This window comes from Capra hircus, chromosome 1 (genome assembly GCF_001704415.2).
Source record: "Capra hircus breed San Clemente chromosome 1, ASM170441v1, whole genome shotgun sequence".
NCBI lineage: Eukaryota > Metazoa > Chordata > Mammalia > Artiodactyla > Bovidae > Capra > Capra hircus.
The window spans coordinates 146,049,687-146,073,165 of record NC_030808.1 but is presented as its reverse complement, the minus strand read 5'-3'; the positions used below and the strand labels follow the sequence as shown (position 1 = coordinate 146,073,165).

Genomic DNA, 23,479 nt, shown 5'->3' with positions numbered 1-23,479 from the left:
CTATATTAATAAGCTGGTGCTTTACTATGAAGAATTTCCCTCATCAGCAGGTGTGACCTGTGTTCTTTTTAATTATCAACCCCCATGGTAACAAGTTGGTGTGATGGTGGTTATGAGCCCACTCCCTCCCTCACTAGCTTAACACTGATGTACATGGATATTTATTTATTCAGTATTTGATCATAAATTTCAACTGTCATTCTTCTGGATGTTGAGAGTGAAAGGCCATTTCTTGGATTCCTACGCCTGGAGCCGGTCAAGATTTCGGCTTCAGCAACATCACACAGAAGAATGAGGACTGATTGGAAAAGGTAGGATGGCTGTAGAACAATGACCTACGGCATACTGGCCAAGCAGCAGCAAACGCACCCAAGCTGCAGACAGAGAAAAACCCATCCCAAAGACAGATAAGCAGTGGCTTAGAAGAAGTTGTATATTGAAACCAAGCCCAGCAGAAGAAACATCACATTCAGAGGTCCAAGAAACACACTGAGATACTTGTACATATGCCTTTACAGTGGCTGTTTGGGTAAAGGACACTTGGCTGGACATCACTACCAGGTACAGGTGAGCACGAGTAAAACACAAAGAAGATCCTAATCGTGAGAAATAAATACGTCTGACAAAAATAAAATAAGAGCCCAAGCAAGGTGAGTCAACAGGCACATGGCTATTTGTCTTACCAGGGCTTTCAGAGTTTTTTTGACTGACAGGAGTTTATAAAAAAATTCTAATTTCTATTTTTTTGCCAGTGATAAAAGTGAACTGGATAAACAAAACAACAAAACACAGGACTATTCACAAGTACATCAGGGCTTTTTTTTTTTTAATGTTTTTGTTTTAAACCAAGTTTCCAGCTGTACACTTTTAGAAAATAAACAGGAAGTCATCCTCTGCTTATCCTCTGTGGAGGTAGGCATGCAGGCATGACCGAAACAGAACCAAGGGGCTACCTCATCAAGATGAGAAGCTACAATGTGCTGAATTACAAAGAAAATACCCCATTTGGCTTCGCAGCAAAATGTAAGGGTGAGAACACTTAACGGATGACACGGGGCTGGCACTCAGCACGCCACAGCACAAGCTCCCCTCAGAAAATCAAATGTCTTCCTCAAAATTGTCACAGGACTTTATTCACTGTTTAATCTTCTGGCAGCAGGACTTCTTTGAAGTGGACTCTGAACACAAAGAGAAATGAGGAAGCAATCCGTTAGAAGGCTTCACGTCTTTTAAGAGGAATTTCACAATTTCCAAACACTTCCATTGCATTAATCTTATTTTTGGTGAAAACAGAAACAGCAATCAAGAGGCGCAGTAGTTTAAACTATGAGGGATGAGAAACTGAACAGACGACACCCTGTGAACACGGCGTGACGGCCGTGTGAGACGAAGGCCCGGAGGCCCATCTGGTGCTTGAGCCTGCAACCCCCACGTGGTGTGCCCTTCACCCCGCCCCAGCCCTCAGGTGCCTGCACTCCCAACCCTCCTCCTGGTACTTCAGCGACGGCTGGTCAGCAGGACAGACACTGACAAGGCTGACCAGGCTGCATCCCAACCGCCTCCACGACTGACCGCTCCCGAGTCTCTCGGGTCACAGGCGAAGACAGAACTTGGGTTACCTGGTGGCATGCCTCCCAGTCTTTGCTGGATCATTTCTAAGTGGTGAATATACTCTGTCAAGGAATGTTCTGGATCTTGAGAAGCAGTCAGGGATCTTTCTGATCTGGGATTTGAGGGTGGGCTGGATCTTCAAACACACAAACAACCAAGGGACAAAAAAGAAGTCAACTCAGCAGACAGAATGCAGGAGTGTGACAGGCAGTGGCACCGGGACTGCACACTAGTGGGAAACGGGGTAAACGATGTTATCTTCCCATCGTTTCTTCACCACAAAGGGAAAGTATGGCTTTAAAAACAGTGCTACGCTGTCCTTAAGAAACTAACTTTTTTACAAGGTCTCCAAGTATAAGATGACTAAAAGCTATTGTGCATTATTATGTATTATTTAATTCAATAAATCTTCCCACACAAGTTTCTACCTAGCATCCCACCCGGTTCAGCCCAGCATCCCTCATGTGGCTGCCTTTCCTCCTGACCTCCAGTGACCATATCACGGCCCACTGCTGCTCCCAGGGCAGCAAGCATCTTACTCACCCGAGCACCATCCACACACAAGAGGCCTTGGCCACCACTTATTCTTTCAGAGGAGCACCAGCCTGGGCCCAGGGGGGCCACAGCCGTACTGAGAGTCCCTGCCCTCCTCGAACAGAACCAGGCTTTTGGGTCCTCACAGGCTCACGTGTCTGTATGCTCTGCCTCACTCTGGGGCCATGACTTTCAAAACACATTTCTCGGAGGGACTACATGCACTGGTAGGATATGCTCAGCGGAGACACACACGAGCAGAAATGCAGCCTCTAGCACAACAGGCTGCCCATACTTGTGGGCCTGGCTCCTCCGGTCAGGGCAGTTATGCCCAAGATTGTCACACTCTTAACACATAGTTCAAATGGAGGCGTCATCACCAACCAGAGGCCATGAAGCGAGAAAGCAAACATGTTTCATCCTGCTAGCTGGGGGCAGAGGTGGACGTGTTTGCTCTGAGAGCTCCTTTCCGAGTCCCAGGAAAGCACTCGCAGAGAAAGCAGATGACACGCCTGCCCGGCCCCAGTGCAGGTCCAACACCACAGATACAAACTGAGCTTTTCTACCCACTTCATGGGTAGGATCAAAATACTGGAGAAGTCATAGGCAAAAGAATGAAATAAATGACTTGTAAAATCATACTTGAGCATTTGGATACGATTATCACTACTTATGTGTCAATCTGAAGTGGAAATGGAAATCACATCTCTCTCACATGCAGCGCTTGGCTGAGAAATCTCATGGTCAGGAAACTGGGGTGCAAATCATGAAGATGATCAAGGCCGCGGCATGTGACCCCACGGCTGCAGCACTTCACGGTCTCACAGAATCACAGCTCCCACCACCCCAGCCACCAGGGAAACCTTTCCTCACTTGAATTTGTAAACGGGATTACACTCTACCATTTAACTACACGGCCTAATTGAAAACCCTTATTCCCCCAAATAACTTACAGATGTTTAACATTATCACTCCAACATCTCACTTGCCAAGTAAGTCATAAGTATAAAGACATATTACATATGCAAAACCCCCAAATCCCAAAGAAAAGAGATTAAGTAAAGCTAACACCAAACCCTTCCATGTGTGTGAATGAGTGTGTGCATGTGTGTGGGGGTTCACGTGCCCAGGGGCCCTTCCACTAGAGGCGGACCCAGGCACCCACACAAATCTGCCCCGGAACACTTCTGTGCAAGGCTCCATTCTCTGCAGACTTGCCCCTGCTGACAGCTAGGACCCCGTAGTGGAAAAGCAGCTGAGGCTCCTCCGCTCACCTTTCCCTCCTGCGTGGGGATGCTTTTGACACAGGGTCCCTGGGCTGGCTGGAAGACACATCCCGGGTGGGTGGGGATTCACGGGTGACAGGTGGAGACTGCTGCCGCCGTGGTACCAGGAATCCTTCCCCTAGGAATATTTAACAACAAAGGGATTAAGGAAAGAGAAAAAATGCATTTCAGTAAAGGCTCATCCACCAAAATTTAAAATTTACAAGCTTTTAAGAGCCTGCATGACAATTTCAAGACATTTTAAAAGTATTCATTATAAGAACTGTATTAAAAAAACCTCAAGAAGGAAACTGAGTTGTGAGCACCTGCGTTTTGCTCCTGCAAAGGCAGACCCTGACCATCTGCATCTGGGTGGGCAGTATCCTGGAGGAGGGCTCAGCACCCCGATGGAGAGAGGAGGGCGCCGAGTGGCCTGAGGTGGATCTCCCGCACCCAGCTCTGAGGAGTGAGAGACGCAGAAACCCTGGAGGCCATCAGGTTCATCAGAGGCAGGGGGTGTGGGGAAACCTCCTGAAGAACCTTGAAGCCATCTGACTTCAAGATGTGAGGATTCACACGTGGAAGTCTAAGCTGACGGGCACCACTAGGGAAGCCCAGTGGCCGTGTAGGGCACTGACCACTGCAGATGGCCCAGGTGGCTTGGCTACACCCGGGCCTGGCTGGTCAGATATGGTAGCGGACAACCGCAGACTGGACGGGACTGAAACAAAGGATGCAGCCACGCTCCCTGAGTGAAGTAGAACTTCACTCCATTTAAGGAATAGAAAGACTTTTTATTGAAAATAAACTATCGGTCAATACATTCAGCATTTCTGTATCCTTCAGTCATTGCTATGCTCCTCTGAACCGCTTTCTTCATAGATATTAACTATACAAACCTGTGTTTGTTGCCCAAATAAAAACCATTTTCCTTCAAAATCCCTGCACCTCCTGACAAGTGTACTGGCTGAGTCGCTGGTTTCTCACTATGCTTTGTGTCTTCCCACCTGGCACTAAGAAGGAACCCTGCTACTGAAACATGTGGGGTCAGAGGTACCTGGGCGCAGCGCTTGGCCTGGGGCTAGGGCTCCTCTGCCATCTACTTGTTGCCACTTCTTAACCAAAAAGCGTAACCTACAAAAAAGGAAGAAAAACACTGAAAACCAGAGCAAAGTCGGGGTGTAAATAACCAAGAACATTTAGCCCTGACCAGACCCTGTAGTTGGAGAAGGCAATGACACCCCACTCCAGTACTCTTGCCTGGAAAATCCCACAGACGGAGGAGCCTGGTGGGCTGCCGTCCATGGGGTCGCGAAGAGTCGGACATGACTGAGCGACTTCACTTTCACTTTCATGCACTGGAGAAGGAAATGGCAACCCACTCCAGTGCTCTTGCCTGGAGAATCCCAGGGATGGGAGCCTGGTGGGCTGCCGTCTATGGGGTCGCACAGAGTCGGACACGACTGACGTGACTTAGCAGCAGCAGACCCTGTAGTGCGAGCACAGCCCCCACCCCAGCAGTACCTCCACAGGCCCCACCCCGCCCCTCCAATCACAGCCCCGCCCCCCAGCCCCACCCAGGCAGTCGCCAGCACCTTCCCAGGCCCCGCCCCACTCCCAGCCCTTCCAATCACAGCCCCGCCCCGCCCTGTGCGCCCAGCCCCGCTCTCAGTTCCCAGCCCGGCCAGCTTGCGGTCTGTCTGGCTCGATGGCCTCTTGCTCTCTATGCATCGCTCCATTCATGGGGACCAGAGGTGAAGCGGTGTGGGGGCCCCGAGACCCTTCTCCTCGATGACCCCTGGCAGCGCCCCGACAGCACTGCTGCTGCTGGGTCCCAAGGCTGCGAGGCACCGCTGTGTATTGACCGGAAGACGGACCATCTGGCCACCCCCACCCACATGTGACCTTCTTCCTGGCCCAGAGTGGGCTCTCCAAAAATACAGGACAGATGGGTTTCAGAGTGACAGTCAGGTGGGTGGACGGTCTGCCCTCAGAATAACGCAGAGGGAAGTGCCCACCCCCACGGGGGGCTCCCAGTAGGTGTGCAGCTGAACCGGCTGGGGCGCTGCATCTCGGCCTTGGGACCCCCTGACCTTTGCATACAGTCCAGGAAAGAGCCAGGGTGCCCCGCTCACCCCATGGCACCTGTTCTTGCAGACAGGTGAGCGTGGCCTGGAAGAGGCACCTCCATGGGCAACACAGAGCAGACACAGATGTACAGTTCTTAGTAGAACAGACGTTTTTAGAAATATAGCAGATATTAAAATTATAAAATGAAATAGATTTTCATCACTGTTAATTGTGAAACAGTCAAAATTTCTTGTCATCACACCAGGGAGTCCACCTCACTCCAAAAGTGCCTCCTGCACACACACTGGAGGCTGGGCAGGGCCAGGCAGGTGGACACTCAGAGGCAGAGGCACCCCCTGCCCACAGCGCAGGCTCCGAGCTTGTCTACAGGGAGGGCTGGAACATGCCACCTGGGGGCAGGGGGAGGGCACGTCTTCCTGTGCACATGGCGACCTTCATGTAACACAGATTTGACTAAAATATAAGAAACTGAAATGCAAAGAAGCAAAATACAGTTTTAACCATGATCAGACTGTCGTCACAAGAGCCCCGTTAAGAGGAAGGCTTAGTTTTATAATAAAAAGGCAGCTTTACACCCTTCTGTCTCTGAAGGTGTAGCTCTGCACAGCGTGGTTTCCAGAAGATAAAGGTCGTTTACATTTTAAGGCCTCAAATGTCATTCATCTTAAAAGAGGAAACAACTGTAGAGTTTAAAAGACCAAAGGACCTCACACCAGCAGACAGGCAGTACCTTAGGACGGCGATCACCACCCTGACGGCCGTGCGGAACCTGGTGAAGGGGCGGGACTCCGCTGCCTTCTTGTCTGCTTTGGAAGGGAACACCCCCAAGTGGGCGATCATGGACAGGGTTTCCTGTTCAGAGTCCTGGAAGCCACCGATGAGCAGCAGAAGGTACTTCTTCTGATAAATCAGGGCTTTTCTAAAGCTCTCTGCTCTCAAATAACGCAGGTACAACTTTTCCATCTTAAAGAAAAAAACAGTGAAACCTGGTCACAGGACAAAGACATCCTCCTCAGAAGTCTCCACAGCAGAGCTGTTGCACTTTCTCCTCAGAAATTATCACAGGGGTTGGCTCCCATGACATCTGTGACCAGAACCAACCTTGCTGTTCAGAGTTCCATCTGGTTTATCAGACAAAATGCAGAGCAGATGTTGCTTTGCCAGCACTGGAGGAGCCCAAGGGCCCCAGGAATCAACCACCGAGCGTGGGCCAGACTAGGGGCAGGTGGAGCTCCGCTCCCAGGCCCGCAGGCATCCAGGGAGGGGAGGCTGCGGGAATCCTGAGGTCACAGGCAGAAGTCGGCATCCTAACCTGACGGGGCTTCCCTCAAGAGGCCCACTTGGGCCTCATGGTCAGAAATGCTGCGTGAACTGCAGGCCAAGGGTTTTCTCAGGCTGCAGACACGATGCCCTGAGATTCAAGGCATCAGGGGTTTCACCCCAACCCAGGATCTTAAGAGGCACCACAGGTGGAGCCTGGAGGCTCTGTAAAGTGGTAAGAACACTCCGCATGATACTGGCGTGGGGAATACATGTTGTCTTACACATGTGGTCTTATACTCATCAAACCCACAGCAAGTATAGCCCCAAGAGTGGCCCCCACATGATGACAACGTGGGTCTATCAACTGCAATACATGCACCATCTCGGGGAAGTTGATAGTGTTTGGGGGCTGGGGGTGGGAAATCTCCGTAATTTCCCTTCAATACTGTCGTGAACTTAAAGTGTGCCTAAAAACATGAACAAGTCAGGAGCGGCCAAGAGATGGCGTCCCCACACTTAACACTGCCCTCGGGCTTGCGCTCACCTTGGCACTGCAGGCACCGGCGTCCAGTGCTGGGTCTGGGTGTCGTGCTGAGCCTGGTGAGACCATCTTGTCCTGCTTCCAGGCAGACCTGTCTGACCTCTGCAAGGACCACAGATGGTGTGTCTACACAGTCATTCTCCCGGCAGAGCATCTCGAGAAAAGCGTCTGACAGCACAGTGGGGACTGTTCCCAGCCCTGAGCCATCCCCCACACATGCCCTCTGGACACGGCGGGGCTGGGGCAGGTGCCGGCCACTTGGGTCCCACTTCAGCCTCTTGTCAGTGGTGCCCAAACTGTCACGTGATTATTAACAGACCATTAACACTCAGAGGTGGTTATGACCCACCATTTACTGAAGTATGATTGCACAAAAGGTACATCTTTATTTAAAAAGCCCTCAACATTTGAGAATTCAAAGCTTTAAGCCTACTAGATACTCTCATCCTCCCTGGAAAGGCCAACTCCCAGCAGATGCAGACAGTTGGCTCTGTTCCAGTCCTGTGGAACCACACACCCTGGACACCTCGGGGGCCATGCCGTGAAGAGGGGACATCGTGTAGATGGGATCCCATATTGGCGGCACAGCCTGACACCTTGCTGTGCCAAGCACACCGCAGCTCCAGAGGGGACACATAAACAGAAGGAGGACCGTGCAGGGAGGGTCAAGGCTGCCACCCACAACAGACAACCAGGAGCTGCCTGTTGCCCAGGTCATATGATCAGTGGCCTTCAAGGCAGCCTGGCCATGGCCCATCATGCAGGGTAGTACCAGGAGGAGGCGGGTGCTGAGCTGTGCCACCTCCCTGCTGGGCAGAAGGTAGAGACCACGCTCAAGGTTCTAACACAACTTGGCCTCCCTGGAAGGAGACACTTCAGGGACAGAGGCCACCTTGACAGGAAGGAGACGCCCATGTCAGTTTGCCCCCAGCCACCTCTGACTCACTCATTCCTTTAATTTCCTGATTGGCTAACTTCCACAGGAGAGACAAAAGCATCCCAGGAGACCATGCCTTTAGTCCACCCAGGGTGCTCTGAATAAGAAGCCTCAAAACACACTCCGAGCAGTAGCCAGAGGGACAGAGAGCCAGGCACTCTGGCCACGGCAGCCCTCGCCTCATAACCCCTCCTGCCAAGAAGCAGAGCCGCGGGTCTGCTTGTGGGTCGGCCCCACATCACAAGCACAGAGGGCTCTGCCTTCCACAGAGCTTCACACCAACAGAATGGAACCAGACAGAACTGAAAGACAGACTCCACGCCGCCAGGACTCACCCAGCCTCGACAGGACACTCTGCCCGGCAGCACCAGAAATAAGCATGCACATCATTAAAACCTTCCTAAAGAGAAGACACTAGGCACAGACGGTGCATTTAACCAACATTTAAAGAAGAAAAAACCACCAGCTCTGCATACTCTCTTCCAGAAACAAGAGGAGGGAGAATGTCCCAGCTCGTTAATAAGGCCCAAACCAGAGACAACAAAAAACCTGTCCAGATTAATATCCCCCCTGAAATCAGACACAGAAACGCACAACAACATGTAAGCAAACAGACGCAGCAGCACATGGAGAGAAAAATACATCGTGACCCGGTTGGGTTTTCCTGGAACAAGGAGAGAGTCCACACGCAACAGTCAATGGACTTCACCATATTAAGAGACTAAACAAGACCAAACTATCCCACCAACAGGAGAAGAAAAAGCACAACAGAGTCAGACATCCACTCATGGCAAAAGTCCCAGCAAACCAGGAACTGGAGGGGGCCTCTTCAAACTGACCCAGGGCATCGTCCTTCATGGGAAAGCAGGCTCCACCTGGGATGGGATGGGGCTGGGTGTCCTCTCCAGCTTGGCAGGGGGGAAGGACAGGAAATCGCAGCCATGCCAAGAAGAAAGAAGGAAACAGCCCCCATGCGCATATGACAAGATCGCCCAGGTAGAAGATCCAACAGAGAGGCTCCTGGGCCCAAAAAGTAAGGCTTGGAAGACTGTAGGACACGAGGCAGGTCTGTGAACATCAGTCACGCTTCTGCACACCAGCCACGAACACCCGGAAAACAGAAAGCCTGAAAAGTGCCATGTACAACAGCCCGCTGAAAATGAGCTCTTTACATAAAAACCTGCCCTAGCGTGTACAGGATCTGCAGGCTGATGGCTACAACACATTTAGGAAAAGAATTTTGAAAGACCTGAATGTATGGACATGAAAGTACACAGACGGGAAGATTCAAGACAGTTCAAGTACAGTTACAGATGTCAATTCTGCCCAAATTTTTAATAAAAAATTTGCTTCGTAACTCACAAAATATAAAATTTACCCTTTAAAAGGGAGAAACTGAACTGGCGCTAGCGGTAAAGAACCCGGCTGCCAATGCAAGAGATCTAAGAGACACAGGTCCGATCCCCGGGTCGGGAAGATGCTCTGGACAAGGCATGGCCACCCACTCCAGTATTCTTGCCTGGAGAATCCCATGGACAGAGGAGCCTGTCGGGATACAGTCCATGGCGTCACAAAGAGTCAGACATGACTGAAACGACTTAGCATGCAAAGTGTGAAACTGAACTGGCTCTGGTGTATTCCTCAGGTTGTGCAACCATCTCTGCTTCCCAGTTTCATCACCTAGAGCCGTGTGCCCTCAGCACTCACTCCCCACTGCCTCCCTCCAGCAACTAACAGCCTACGATCCTGCCCCTGCGACTGTCTGTTCTGGGTATTTCATACCAATGGAGCCTATACATTATTGTCATCTCTGGGAACTGGCTTCTTTCACCTTTCATAATGTTTCAAAGCTTACCCACACTGTAGCACTCATCAGTCCTTTATTCCTATTTATTGCCAAATAATACTCCATTTATAGATATGTGTTGTGTGCTGTCCTTAGTCACTCAGTTGTGTCCAACTCTTTGCGACCCCATGGACTGCAGCCCGCTAGGCTCCTCTGTCCATGGGGATTCTCCAGGCAAGAATACTGAAATGGGTTGCCATGCCCTCTTCCAGGGGATCTTCCCAACCCAGGGATCAAACCCAGGTCTCCTGCACTACAGGCAGATTCTTTACCATCTGAGCCACCACGGAAGCCCAAGAATACTGGAGTGGGTAGCCAATCCCTTCTTTAGGGAATCTTCCCAACCCAGGAATCGAACCAGGGTCTCCTGCATTACAGATGGATTTTTTAATCAGTGAGCTACCAGGGAAGCCCCCATTTACTGATATACCACATTTTACTCACACATTTATCAATTAATGAGCTTTTGGATTATTCCCACATTTGGAAGGATGAATAATGGCAATAAGAAAGCTTGTGCACAAGTTTCCATGTGGACATATTTGTATTTTCATTTCTCCTGAGGGAAGCCCTAGAGGCAAGAAGACAGCAGCCTCATCTGTTTTGAGGAACTGCTCGGCTGTTTTCCAAAGTGGATGTACCATTTACCTTTCTAATTCTCCCCACATTGATGTACAGAATGCAATCCCAGTCAAAACAACCAGCAAGATTCTAAAATTTATATGGAAGAACAGAGGAACTAGCCTAACCAAGTCATTTGAAAAAGAGGAAACAAATGGAGCATTCCACTACCTGGCCATGATATCAGTCAGTTCAGTCCAGTCGCTCAGTCGTGTCCAACTCTGTGACCCCATGGCACGCACCAGGCTTCCCTGTCCATCACCAACTCACGGAGCTTGCTCAAACTTATGTCCATCGAGTCGGTGATGCCATCCAACCCTCTCATCCTTTGTTATCCCCTTCTCCTCCTGCCTTCAATCTTCCCCAGCACCAGGGTCTTTTCCAATGAATCAGTTCTTCACATCAGGTGGCCATTTAGGATTGACTGCTTGGATCTCCTTGCAATCCGAGGGACTCTCAAGAGTCTTCTCCAACACCACAGTTCAAAAGCATCAATTCTTTAGCACTCAGCTTTCTTTATGGTCCAACTCTCACATCCATACATACTACAGGAAAAACCATAGCTTTGACTAGATGGATTATTTTTGTTGGCAAAATAATGTCTCTGCTTTTCAATATACTGTCTAGGTTGGTCATAGTTTTTCTTCCAAAGAACAAGCATCTTTTAATTTCATGGCTGCAGTCACCATCTGCAGTGACTTTGGAGTCCCCCATGCAAGGAGATCCAACCAGTCCATTCTAAAGGATATCAGTCCCGGGTGTTCATTGGAAAGACTGATGCTGAAGCTGAAACTCCAATACTTTGGCCACCTCATATGAAGAGTTGACTCATTGGAAAAGACCCTGATGCTGGGAGGGACTGGGGGCCGGAGGAGAAGGGGACGACAGAGGATGAGATGGCTGGATGGCATCACTGACTCAATGGACATGAGTTTGAGTGAACTCTGGGAGTTGGTGATGAACAGGGAGGCCTGGCGTGCTGCAGTTCATGGGGTCGCAAAGAGTCGGACACGACTGAGCAATTGAACTGAAAATAAAGTCTCTCACTGTTTCCGTTGTTTCTCCATCTTTTTGCCATGAAGTGATGGGACCAGATGCCACGATCTTAGTTTTCTGAATGTTGAGTTTTAAGCCAGCTTTTTCAACCTCCTCTTTCATTTTCATCAAGAGGCTATTTAGTTCCTCTTCACTTTCTGCCATAAGGGTGGTATCATCTGCATATCTGAAGTTATTGATATTTCTCCCTGCAATCTTGATTCCAGCTTGTGCTTCATCCAGCCCGGTATTTTGCATGATGTGCTCTGCATGCAAATAAGCAGGGTGACAACATAAAGCCTTGACGTACTCCTTTCCCAATTTGGAACAAGTCTGTTGTCCAATGTCCAGTTCTAACTGTTGCTTCCTGACCAGCATAGATTTCTCAGGAGGCAGGTAAGGTGGACTGGTATTCCTAGCTCTTTAAGAATTTTCCACAGTTTGTTGTGATCCACACAGTCAAAGGCTTTGGTGTAGTCAAATAAAATACAAGCAGATGGTTTTTTTTTGAATTCTCTTGCTTTTTCTATGATCCAATGATGTTGGCAGTTTAATCTTTGGTTCCTCTGCCTTTTCTACATAATATAAATCTACATTAATCAGGCAGCTCATGAAGAACAAACATATAGACCAGAGGGACAGAACCAAGAATCCAGACATAAAGACACAAATATTGTTGGATGACTTTGGACACAGGTACAAGGAAAACTCAGGCAGAAAGGAGAATCTTGTCGACAGAGTGTGTGGGAGTCTCAGATATCAACAGGTGTAAAACAGGCCTCTACCTACCCTCAAACCAAAACAAAACGAACTGCAAACAGATCATGGCCTAAACATAAAAAGAACAAGTCTACGACTCTTGGCAGGACCCACACGAGAACAAACTGATAGAGGACTGCATCAAAATTAAAGGCTTTTGTTCTGCAAAGGACACAACACAGGAGAACAAACTCAGATGGGGAGAAAATATGTGCAAATTATATTTCTGACAAAGGAGCTATATCCAGACCATATAAAGAACTCTCAAAACTCAACAATAAGAAAACAAATGATCCAACTGAAGAGGCAAAAGACTTTAATGGACACTTCTCCAAAGAAGATCCTCAGACACCACGTCACATCTATCAGCACTCTGCCGAGATGACAGGTAAAACACTAAACGCAAAGATGCAGAGAAGCTGGAACCCTCACTGAAATGCAGCTGTTCTGGAAAGCTCTGGACAGTGAACACACAGTGACCACTGGACACAGCAATGCCCCAGCTGGGTATTTACACAGAGAAAGGAATCTGTGCCCACACTCATAAGCTGAGGCACGTTTGTGCCAGGCAGAGCCGCTCAATAATGGATGGGACTGAGCTGTGGACACTCCACCTGATGGACCTCCAGTGCTTTCCAGAAGAAGTGAATGGCCCCTCAAAGGCCCCAGCCTCATGATCCCACTTGGAGACGTCCATTACACTACTAAGGCAGAGTTAACCGAAGGTAAATTTTAAAATAATTTGGAAACATTTCCATTGTTTTTTTTTTTTTTAAAGTAATAAAAGCAAATTGCCCACAGGAAACCTAAATATAAAAAAGCAAAAAAACAAGGCATTCCTGAGAAAGCATCTATCAAATGACACAACCAGGAAAATTATCTATTATTTTCACTAGACTAAAGTCAAATAAAACTAATAAAATTCATCCGATTATTCAATTCTTGGTCGAAATTTCTTTCCATGAGCAGGTACCAGACGCCATCTCCTAAGGAGGGTCACGTGGGTGTTCACACATCACTGTCTGTGCACAGAGCCAGCGTGCTGGGCTGCCGAGGCCTCCAGGGCCCCTGGAGCATACCTTGCGAGTGCAGCCCTCCTGCAAGGTCCTCGGGGCCCGGTGTGTCCTCTCCAGCCGTGATAAGGCCTTGCACAGCTCCGCCTTCTCCCGCGTCACTGTGCTGAGTGCTCTGCTCAGCGACTCGTTGTCCTTCAGCAGGACGTCCACCAGCTGGATCTGCAGCTCTGCCGCTGTTTTCTTCTTGAGGAGAAAACAAGATCAGCATCTGAAAGTGTTTAGTTAAAAGGCATGCATGCTACTCGTGGCTTGCACTGCTGGCTATTTCCAGGGATTTTAACTTTAAACATATTTGCGTTTGGTGGCAAGCCTAAGGGGCTGGGCAGAGGGCATCAAGTCACATTCTCTTGGGCATCAGCCCAGGAAGCGTGTTAGGAAACACAACCGGCTCCGACAGCGCCTTTGTTAGGGGTGGTGTGTGAAGGGCAGTGGGAAGAGCGTGCTCATCCCCAAGGGCCCCCCAGGACAGGCTCATTCTTTCCAGGCCAGTGGCCATGGCGGGTCAGCCCTCCTGCTGCCTACACTGTCCTACCTGTCCCAGAACTCTGTCAGGAATTCATAGCAGCAGTCAGGACTCCTGAAGGGCCCCCTACAGAGCCGATGGGCAGCTCGATTTCAGCCCAGGGTTGCAGCACAAGTGCAGGGCCATCAGCCACAGAGCAGGACAGACCAGGGCCACCGCGGGCACCATGGACAGTGCCCTCCGCCAACCATAAAACAGGCTGATGGGGGTAGGCAGGACTGGTCACAGTGAACAAGAAAGCTGGTCTCACCCGGCAGGAGCTGGACGTGCCCAATTCAGACTTCAGTGTCTCCAGTGTGTGCAGCAAAGACGCCACTGCCTTCTCGTTTGACGACGTCCAATCACTGATCGTCCTGGAGAAGAACACAGACACTCAGCAGGTGCACACAGCTCCCAGTGGCAGACACCCAAAGCTGGGCAGGTACTCTGCACAGCACCCAGGGTGCTCTGCAGTGACTGTGGCAGCCAGGATACTGTGCGGCGTGGGCGGTCTGTGAAGCCAGAAACCTCCGGCCACTGACCACTGACCTCTGAGGCTCCCTCAGTGTGTCCTTCTCCCTCTGCTGCTCTCTGCTGGGACTCTGGGCTACTCAGAGATGGTCAGCTATTCTAAGCGAGACTTCTCTGCTCCAATAACTAAACTCAATTACAGGAGAGGGGCTGTAGTGGCTGAGCTTTTGTGTGCTCAGAAAAGGGCAAATAAATGCTCTTTCCCACCAAACAGCAGGGTCTCGGGTCCTCGACAAGGCAGAGGCATCCCAGTCCCAGGCGTAGCGGCCCCAGGGCCTCAGGCAAGACAGACCCTGCACAGACACAGGGCACCACCCACCCTGGAGCCCTGGGCTTGGGCCGGACCCTCTGGGCGGGGAGCGCTTGTAAAGGGGCATGGAGAGACCCAATCGTCTGTCATGTTAGATGGTAAACCCATATCCTGTGGTCATCTTTCAAGAGAACACTGTGGAAGAATTTATCCACACACGTGGGATGAGAAAGAGTCTGTCTCATTAAAACCTGGACCTCAATCAAAGGCATGCCCCAAACGCAGGATTTTCTTGGCACCACAGGTGCTAGGCAGCAGGGGGTGGGCCCTGAGCCACTTACCTGTCCACCGTCTGGTTGATGAAGCTGGTGAGAAGCCCCGCGGCACAGAGCAGCTGCTGCCGCACCTTCTCCAGGCCCCGCTGCTGCTCGCGGAGGCGCTCTGGCTCTGCGCTTGGCAGCGCCACCCGAGCCTGCAGCTCCTGCACGGTCCGTTGCAGCTGCTGGATCTTGTGCTCATCCCGCTGGCGCTGCAGCTCCAGCTCCCGCTGTGGGCGAGGAAGCAACCTCACACATGGCCCAGGGCAGAGACAGGGCACAGGGTGCAGCGGGGAGGCTGCCCTCCCGGCCCGAACCAACCTGGATGTGCTCTAGGCAGAGACTCTGGGCACCACGCTAAGTCGGGGGAGGAGTTAGGGGATGATGGCCCTGCCCCAGACAAGCTGCATGGCAGGCCTCGAGGACCCAGACAGGGCCCAGGATGGGACGCACATGGGAGTGATGGTAGGGGGGAACCACAGCCAGAGCACCCCTCTGCAGGTGCCCCAGCAACAAGAGGCTGGGCTGGGTCATGAGGCTCTCTGCCACCCCCCTTGTGACCTGCCCTCCACTGTGAAGGAACCAGGCCACTTCCTGCCTGGTGCCCGGGACCAGTGCCCAAGGGAGGAATCATAGGGAGGCGGGCTCCAGGGAACCAAAGATAGCCAGGCAGGACTGGACAGGACCAAGCAGAGAAGGTGCAGGCCTGGCCGGCCCCAACTCAGGCCAGCACATGGGCTGGGCCTATTTTCTACCCAGCACCTCCCGATCCCTCCCCAGCATCACCTCCTCAGGAAACGGCAGTCTTTATTGATTTTCCAAATGAGGAAAAAGGAACATAACTGAGGGACCTGCTGATTTGTTTAAAAAAAAAAAAAAAAAGAAAGAAATTGGCCCTGAAGTAACTATAAGAAGCCTGGGCCATTATGGCCAGAAAAAGACCTCATAATCTGGATCAAGTTAACTGCCTGAAGTAAAAATAACACCAAAACGACAACATAGTTCTTAATAAAAAAATACATATCAAGGTACACTGTAAAGGACAGTTAATCATTTAACTTGGAAAACACTTTGTATTTATTTTTTAAGTAACTATGTTATCATATGTTAAAAAAAATTAATCAAAGGAAAAAAATAAAGAGATTTAGCAGAAGTCTCTGGATAAGGTTTGGGAAGCCCCGTGAGAAACACGTGAAGATGACAAATCCCTCTTCCTGGGGAGACAGGCCCCACATGCACAAAACCTGGAACTCGTTCTGGGGGCCCCGAATGACCCAAGCCCCACCCAGGGCCGTGACTTCAGCTCCTCCATCAGGAAACCTCCTGGCCAGGCTCTGCCCTCTGCCACAGCCCCAGACGACCCCTCCACTGCCAAGACCTCTAGTGATGAAACATGACTAAGTTCAAGGCTGTCTAACCCCACAAGAAACACTACACGTTACTCACACACAACACACGTGAACCTGGAAACCACCACGGCAGGGCCAGACACAGAAGGCTACACATCAAATGATTCACTGATATGAACCGTCTAGAAGGGGCGGAAAGTCAGTCAGCGGGTGCCGGGGCTGGGCACAAGTTCATCCTGGGAGATGAACATGTTCTAAAATCGAGTGAGTGATGGCTGCACAACTTCTGAACATACTAAAATTGCTGAACTGTGCAATTTAAATCGGTGAACTCAATAGTGTGTGACTATCTCACTAGTATTTATTTTTAGACCATTTAATGGCAGGCAAACCACTAAAGAGACCAGGCCATTGGTTTTCCTTGTGCATTTTAAAACCTTTTTCAGTTCAGTTCAGTAGCTCAGTCGTGTCCGACTCTTTGCGACCCCATGAATTGCAGCATGCCAGCCCTCCCTGACCATCACCAACTCCCAGAGTTCACTCAAACTCATGTCCATCAAGTCGGTGATGCCATCCAGCCATCTCATCCTCTGTCATCCCCTTCTCCTCCTGCCCCCAGTCCCTCCCAGCATCAGGGCCTTCTCCAAAGCGTTAACTCTTCGCATGAGGTGGCCAAGGTACTGGAGTTTCAGCTTCAACATCAGTCCTTCCAATGAACACCGAGGACTGATTTCCTTTAGGATGGACTGGTTGGATCTCCTTGCAGTCCAAGGGACTCTCAAGAGTCTTCTCCAACGCCACAGTTCAAAAGCATCAATTCTTCGGCACTCAGCCTTCTTCACAGTCCAACTCTCACATCCATACATGACTACTGAAAAAACCATAGCCTTGACTAAACGCACCTTTGTTGGCAAAGTATTGTCTCTGCTTTTGAATATGCTATCTAGGTTGGTCATAACTTTGCTTCCAAGGAGTAAGCATCTTTTAATTTCATGGCTGCAGTCACCATCTGCAGTGATTTTGGAGCCCCCCAAAATAAAGTCTGACACCGTTTCCACTGTTTCCCCATCTATTTCCCATGAAATGATGGGACCGGATGCCATGATCTTTGTTTTCTGAATGTTGAGCTTTAAGCCAACTTTTTCACTCTCCTCTTTCACTTTCATCAAGAGGCTTTTTAGTTCCTCTTCACTTTCTGCCATACAGGTGATGTCATCTGCATATCTGAGGTTATTGATATTTCTCCCAGCAATCTTGATTCCAGCTTGTGCTTCTTCCAGCCCAGCGTTTCTCATGATGTACTCTGCATAGAAGTTAAATAAGCAGGGTGACAATATACAGACTTGACGTGCTCCTTTTCCTATTTGGAACCAGTCTGTTGTTCCATTTCCAGTTCTAACTGTTGCTTCCTGACCTGCATACAGGTTTCTCAAGAGACAGGTCAGATGGTCTGGTACTCCCATTTCTGTGGAAATTTAAGAATTTTCCACAGTTTGTTGTGATCCACACAGTCGAAGGCTTTGGCATAGTCAATAATGCATAAATAGATGTTTCTCTGGAACTCTCTTGCTTTTCAATGATCCAGCAGATGTTGGCAATTTGATCTCTGGTTTCTCTGCCTTTTGTAAAACCAGCTTGAACATCTGGAAGTTCACGGTTCACGTATTGCTGAAGCCTGATTTGGAGAATTTTGAGCATTACTTTACTAGTGTGTGACATGAGTGCAATTGTGCAGTAGTTTGAGCATTCTTAGAATGTGACAAAACACAAAGATAGAAATAATAAAGGTAATTTTTTCAACATTTAAAAAAATATTTTTTAAAAGAACAAAATAAAAGTGAATTCATGAGAAAACACAGAATATAACATCCTCAGAACCAAATACTTTTGGCTGACATATAATGTATCTAAAATTAAGATCCATCGAAAAGATAAAGAAGGGAACACTTCCAAATCCACTCTGCACAGCCAAGACCTTCCTGATACCAGAACCAAAAAAAACAAGAAAACTATAGAACAATATTGCTCATAAATATAAATGCAAAATCCTTAGCACAATACTAGCAAACTGAATTCAGCACTAATTTAAAAAGAATTATACACTAAATTCTTTACTTTCTAAGCCACCAGGGTAAAGAATCCACCTGCAATGTGGGAGACCTGGGTTTGACCCCTGGGCTGGGAAGATCCCCGGAAGGAGGGCATGGCAACCCACTCCAGTATTCTTGCCTAGAGTCCATAAGGTTGCAGAGAGTCAGACATGACTGAACAACTAAGCACTGCACAAATTCAAGAGGAATGCAGCCCAAGAGGGCCAGGACGGCTGAACATATGAAAATCCATCACTTCAGAAGCACAACGGAAGCGCAAAATCTCAAAAGACTGTGAAAGAACACCTCCAATACTCTCAACATTAAACTAGAAAAGACTGAATGAACTAGAAATGGAAGGGAGCTTCCTCTGATAAGGGGCAGTGACAAAAATCAAACAGCCACCATCACAGTCAGTGCTAAAAGACAGACTGCTCCCCCGAGATCGGCAATGGGGCTGGACCCGTGCCCTCACGCCTGCTTCAGCACTCTTGTAGGTTCTGGCCAGGGCAATCAGGCAAAGAGAAGAGAGAAGGCTTCCAGGTGGGAAAGGAACAAGCAAAACTATGCCTCTCTGCAAAAATCATGGTCTTCAATGTTGAAAATTCCAAAGAATCTATTAAAAATATTGGGACTGATAGGCCAGTTCAGCAAAGTGGCAAGACACCAGATCCAAGTACGGAAGTAACCTGCATTGCTACACGGTTGCAACAAGCAATCTGAAAACAGGAGTAAAAAATAACACCACTTACAGCAGCATCAAAATATAACATTTAGGAATAAATAAAAGAAATGCAAGGTTTACTACCTGAAGTGATAAAACAAAAACCTAAATAAAGCAACTGAGCAAATAAATGGAGATTTCTGCAATGGGAAGACCTAACACTGTTGAGCAGACACCACCCTCAGAACACTTTGCAGACTCAGTGCAATTCCTACCGAGATCCCAAGGGTCTTAACACAGAAGCCAAAGCGCCGTTCACAGAGACACATGGACCTGCTTGGGCCTGAGGATCCACAACAACCTCGGGAAGGAACAGGGTAGGAGGCCACAAGCTACTGGCCTCCACTTGCCACCAGGCTGCAGCGACCAGGCCGAGGGGCAGCCCGGGGCCAGCACAGGCGCGCTCACCAGCGTCTCCTTGTCTCTCTGCCACCTGCTCCACGGCTGCATGTCCGCTCGGCTGGGCCTCAGCTCCGCTCCCGTCCTCGCGTCCTTGCATGCATCCTGCTCTACCCGTCCCTGGCCCCACGCCGGCCTCTCCCGTGTTCCAGGCAGGGTCTCCGGAGGCGTCTTCGGCGCAGCACTTACCTCCTGTTCCCGCTCCACCTCCTCGCGGTGCACGCGCGCCTCAGCCTCCAGGGCGCGCCGCTGCGCAGCCTCCAGCGCCACCTCCAGCTCGCGCACATGCTCCTCCTGGGCCCGCAGCTTCTGCAGCAGCACCTGGTGCGGAGGCCTCTCCTGAGGCCGCCGGCTCAGCCGCTCTGTCAGGACGCGCTCGTGCTGCAGGGCCTCTGACAGCTCGCGTGCGCGGTCCCGCTCGGCCTCCAGACTCCGCTGCAGCTCAGACATGTGGCCGCGTTCCTGCGCCAGCAGCGCCTCACAGCGTGATGCCTCAATCTGCAGCTCCTGCCGCAGGTTGTCCTTTGCTGTCTGCTCATGTTTCAGCACCACACACAGCTGGTTGCTCTGGGCGCACTGCTGCTCCAAAGATGCCCTTAACTCCTACGTCAGGGAACAGTGAGGAGAGAAAGATCAAACCAAGAGCAACAGCATCTAGCCAGTTTTCACAGCCAGAGCTTCTGACACTCTCCTTTGGGTGAAGGGGCACAAGCAGTAACCACCCACCTTGTGACTCTGGATGAGATGCTCTTCCGAGCACAGGGCCACCACCCAATTTGCCTCCTGCTCAAACCTGCAGCCCTGGACCCCACATGGTGCTCAGCTCTTCCAGGCCTGGGGGACACCCCTACGCACTGCCACATGGCTGCCATGGGGCGCTGGCACCGCCTCTTCGGTACACAGGTGGGACACCCACAAGGCTTTGAAGCTGCACTGGCCTTGCAGAAGCAACTGTGTGGCGGTGGTGGGGGCCGCACGTGTCTATGCCCACAGGGATTCCCCTCACAGCCCCAGCCCGAGCCCCAGGGCCTGACCCCCGTCACCTCCAGGGTCTTGGCGCTCTGGCCCTCTCTCTGCATGTGCTGCAGCCGCTCCTCCTCTAGCTGGCTCTGCAGGGCCTGCTCCTTCATGCGCTCACCCTCCAGCTGCTGCAGCGCTGCCTGCAGGTCACTCTCCTTACTATCCAGCATCGACCTGAGTGGAGACATGGGCTCTCAAAGGGACGTGGGCCAGTGCCAGGGGCTCCCAGGACCCGGCGGGCGGGCCCTGCTGTGCATTCAGTCTCCACCCCCTACCAACCCACGGGAGCAGAGCAGCACTCCCCCACACCAATTAGGACATGGGGGGAAACCTGCTCCAGACATCGACTTTCACTTCAAGGCTGGTAAGAAGGTGGTAAGAACCATGCAACGTGCACTGAGTTTTGCCCAGAAGCCTGAAGAAAGGACGGCTAGAAGGGGGAGCCTTGCAGGAGGGCCGCACCTCATCTGGAGGACCTCCTTCTGCACGTCATTGAGGGACTTAAGCAGCCGCTCATTGTCCTGTCGACACTCGCAGAGCTCGGATTTCAGGTCTCTGACAGCGTTCTGCTCTGCCACCAGCAGCTTTCGGACATTATTTGCTTTCTCTTGCTCTTCGTTCAGGGTTTTCTGCAGGTCGCTTGCTATACATTTTTCCTGCTCGACCTTATACGCCAATAATTCAACTAAGAAAGATTAAATGAATTAAAATAGCATTATTCATGAGTCCAAAGTGAACAAACAAATGACTAGCATACCATTAGTAACAAACTAACAGGGATGGAATACGTTCACTTTGAGGGGCTAGGGGGAGACAGGAAATTTCTGTGACCCTGAAGCTGCTGTTTACAACTACACCAGGGTACTAAGGACACACACCTTCTGCTCACACCACCGCCAGCTTTACCTCATGGCTGGTTGAGCATCCAAAGACACACTGGGGGAGAACAAGTGGGACCACCCAGCCAGCCAGGCAGGTCATGTAATGCGACGGGGCAGGGACACATGCCCTCTTGACCCCTGTGCTGTTCAGGCCTTGGTCTTCTAGGGACAGAGGCTGGAGTTCAGCCAAGATGGACCTGCATAGAGCCCACCCTACCTAGGGCACAAAGCTTGGTGTGACCATCCGTGGTCACCCTGAAATGCCACCCCATCTGCCACTTCTCCCACCAGAGAATCTAGCCTGGATGGCTTCGCTGGAGAACTCTCCAAACACTAAGGCGGAGGCTGACATCACCCTGACACTGAAATCAGAAGAAAAAAACTATAGACCTCAGGAACAGAGGTGCAAAACACTCGCAAACTCAGCCCAGAGGTGTACGTGCAAGCTCCAGGGCGCCTCGCAGGCCATGCACTTGGTGGCCCGGGGAGAGGAGGGGCTGGCCGTTGCGACCGCACCAGCCAACGGGTGAGCGTCGGGGCCGCACCCACCCTGCCTGCGCAGCCGGTGCTCCTGGCGGCTCCCTCGGGCCTCCGCGCTGGTCAGCGCCGTGCACAGCTGCTGTAGCTTCTCCTGGTTTTGCAGGTGCGTCATCCGCAGCTGGGCCCGCAGAGCCTGGATCTCCGACAGCAGGCTGCTCCTGTCTGACAGGCAGAGGCGCTCCAACGACCTCTCCTGCTGGTCCCCCTGAGACGGGGGGAAGAGGCAGGGTAGGGGGACGTCAGACACGGCAGGAGAGGGGCTCCCGAGGGCTGGGGGCTGGGCCGGAGCAGCCCCTGCTCCCAGGATCGCTGCCACAGGATGTCTGTGGCGACTGTGTGGTGTGAATGTGGGCACAGTGGCATTCAGACCCTCAGATCGCATGAGGCTCTTCCCCCAGCATCTTGGTCTCACTTTTTGGGCCAGGTCAACACCTGCCATGCACCCTGACCCTCTCTGCCGGGGAGAGGGTCGGGGCAGGAGAAGGGAGCTGGGGAGGCTGGCGGGAACAGAATTCCCAGGGCCTTACAGTGCAGACCCTCTGACCTTGGGCTCAGCGCTCATAACCTGTGGCTGGGCTGCCTAGAATTGCTGATTTGTTTTCAGGGAAAGAACAGTTATTTTCAGAACAGAGAGAGATACTAAAGGAAGATAAATGCATTGAATTTTCCATTTCATGGAATTCATGCATTAAAAAGGAGTAGTCACTGCCTCTAAGGTCAGGTGAAATACAGGAACCGCAATTCACCCCTGAAGCACGCTCTGTCACCCTCTGTGTCAGCACTGGCTGCGGGGGAAGTGGGGGCACAGCTCACCTGCTCATGAACCACCTTCTCCAGCCTCTCGAGCAGGGAGCCGCAGCCCCCAGGGCCCAAGCCACAGAGCTGGGGCCACAGCTCCACTCTCAGCATCTCCCGCTCCTTCTCAAAGGCCCCCTGTACAGCCTGCAGGAAGTCTCCGCTCCAGTCCAGGCCCACATTGGAAGATGCCTAAAATATTGAAGCAAAAAACCCATGTTCCTACAGACGCATCCTGCAGGTTCAACAGGACCCACCTGACTGACAGGGACACATGCAGACCTCAAGCACCCTGGACAGGAGGAGCAAGCAGCACCTCCGGGGGCAGAGAACCCTTCAACCCCGGTGAAGACGGAACGCACGCCAGCAAGCAAACCTCTTCCCACTGCTATACCAGAGCCCTAGGGCTAGGGGAAGCTGGACCCTGAGCGCGTGTGTGTAACGAGCCCAGGGGCTAGGGGAGGCCAGGCCAAGAGTCAGTGTGTGTGCACGTGCATATGTT

At 51.0% G+C, this 23,479-nt stretch overlaps 1 protein-coding gene across 9 annotated transcripts in view; it reads right to left on the bottom strand.

Annotated features, from left to right (window-relative positions):
* Window positions 806–23,479, bottom strand: part of PCNT (pericentrin) — a 106,569-nt gene continuing 83,895 nt past the window's right edge. For 8 of the 9 annotated variants that reach the window (XM_018052426.1, XM_018052480.1, XM_018052472.1 and 5 more), the window contains 14 exons: window positions 22,996–23,169; window positions 22,192–22,387; window positions 21,224–21,446; window positions 20,785–20,935; window positions 19,931–20,344; window positions 15,204–15,409; window positions 14,353–14,455; window positions 13,583–13,762; window positions 7,309–7,407; window positions 6,232–6,464; window positions 4,468–4,544; window positions 3,420–3,549; window positions 1,620–1,747; window positions 806–1,178 (listed from right to left, as the gene is read on the bottom strand). In XM_018052426.1, the coding sequence (XP_017907915.1) occupies window positions 1,135–1,178; window positions 1,620–1,747; window positions 3,420–3,549; window positions 4,468–4,544; window positions 6,232–6,464; window positions 7,309–7,407; window positions 13,583–13,762; window positions 14,353–14,455; window positions 15,204–15,409; window positions 19,931–20,344; window positions 20,785–20,935; window positions 21,224–21,446; window positions 22,192–22,387; window positions 22,996–23,169 (2,358 nt within the window). In that variant the 3' untranslated portion in view covers window positions 806–1,134. The remainder of the gene's footprint in view (window positions 1,179–1,619; window positions 1,748–3,419; window positions 3,550–4,467; window positions 4,545–6,231; window positions 6,465–7,308; window positions 7,408–13,582; window positions 13,763–14,352; window positions 14,456–15,203; window positions 15,410–19,930; window positions 20,345–20,784; window positions 20,936–21,223; window positions 21,447–22,191; window positions 22,388–22,995; window positions 23,170–23,479) is intronic. The other variant, XM_018052438.1, reaches the window with a different exon arrangement.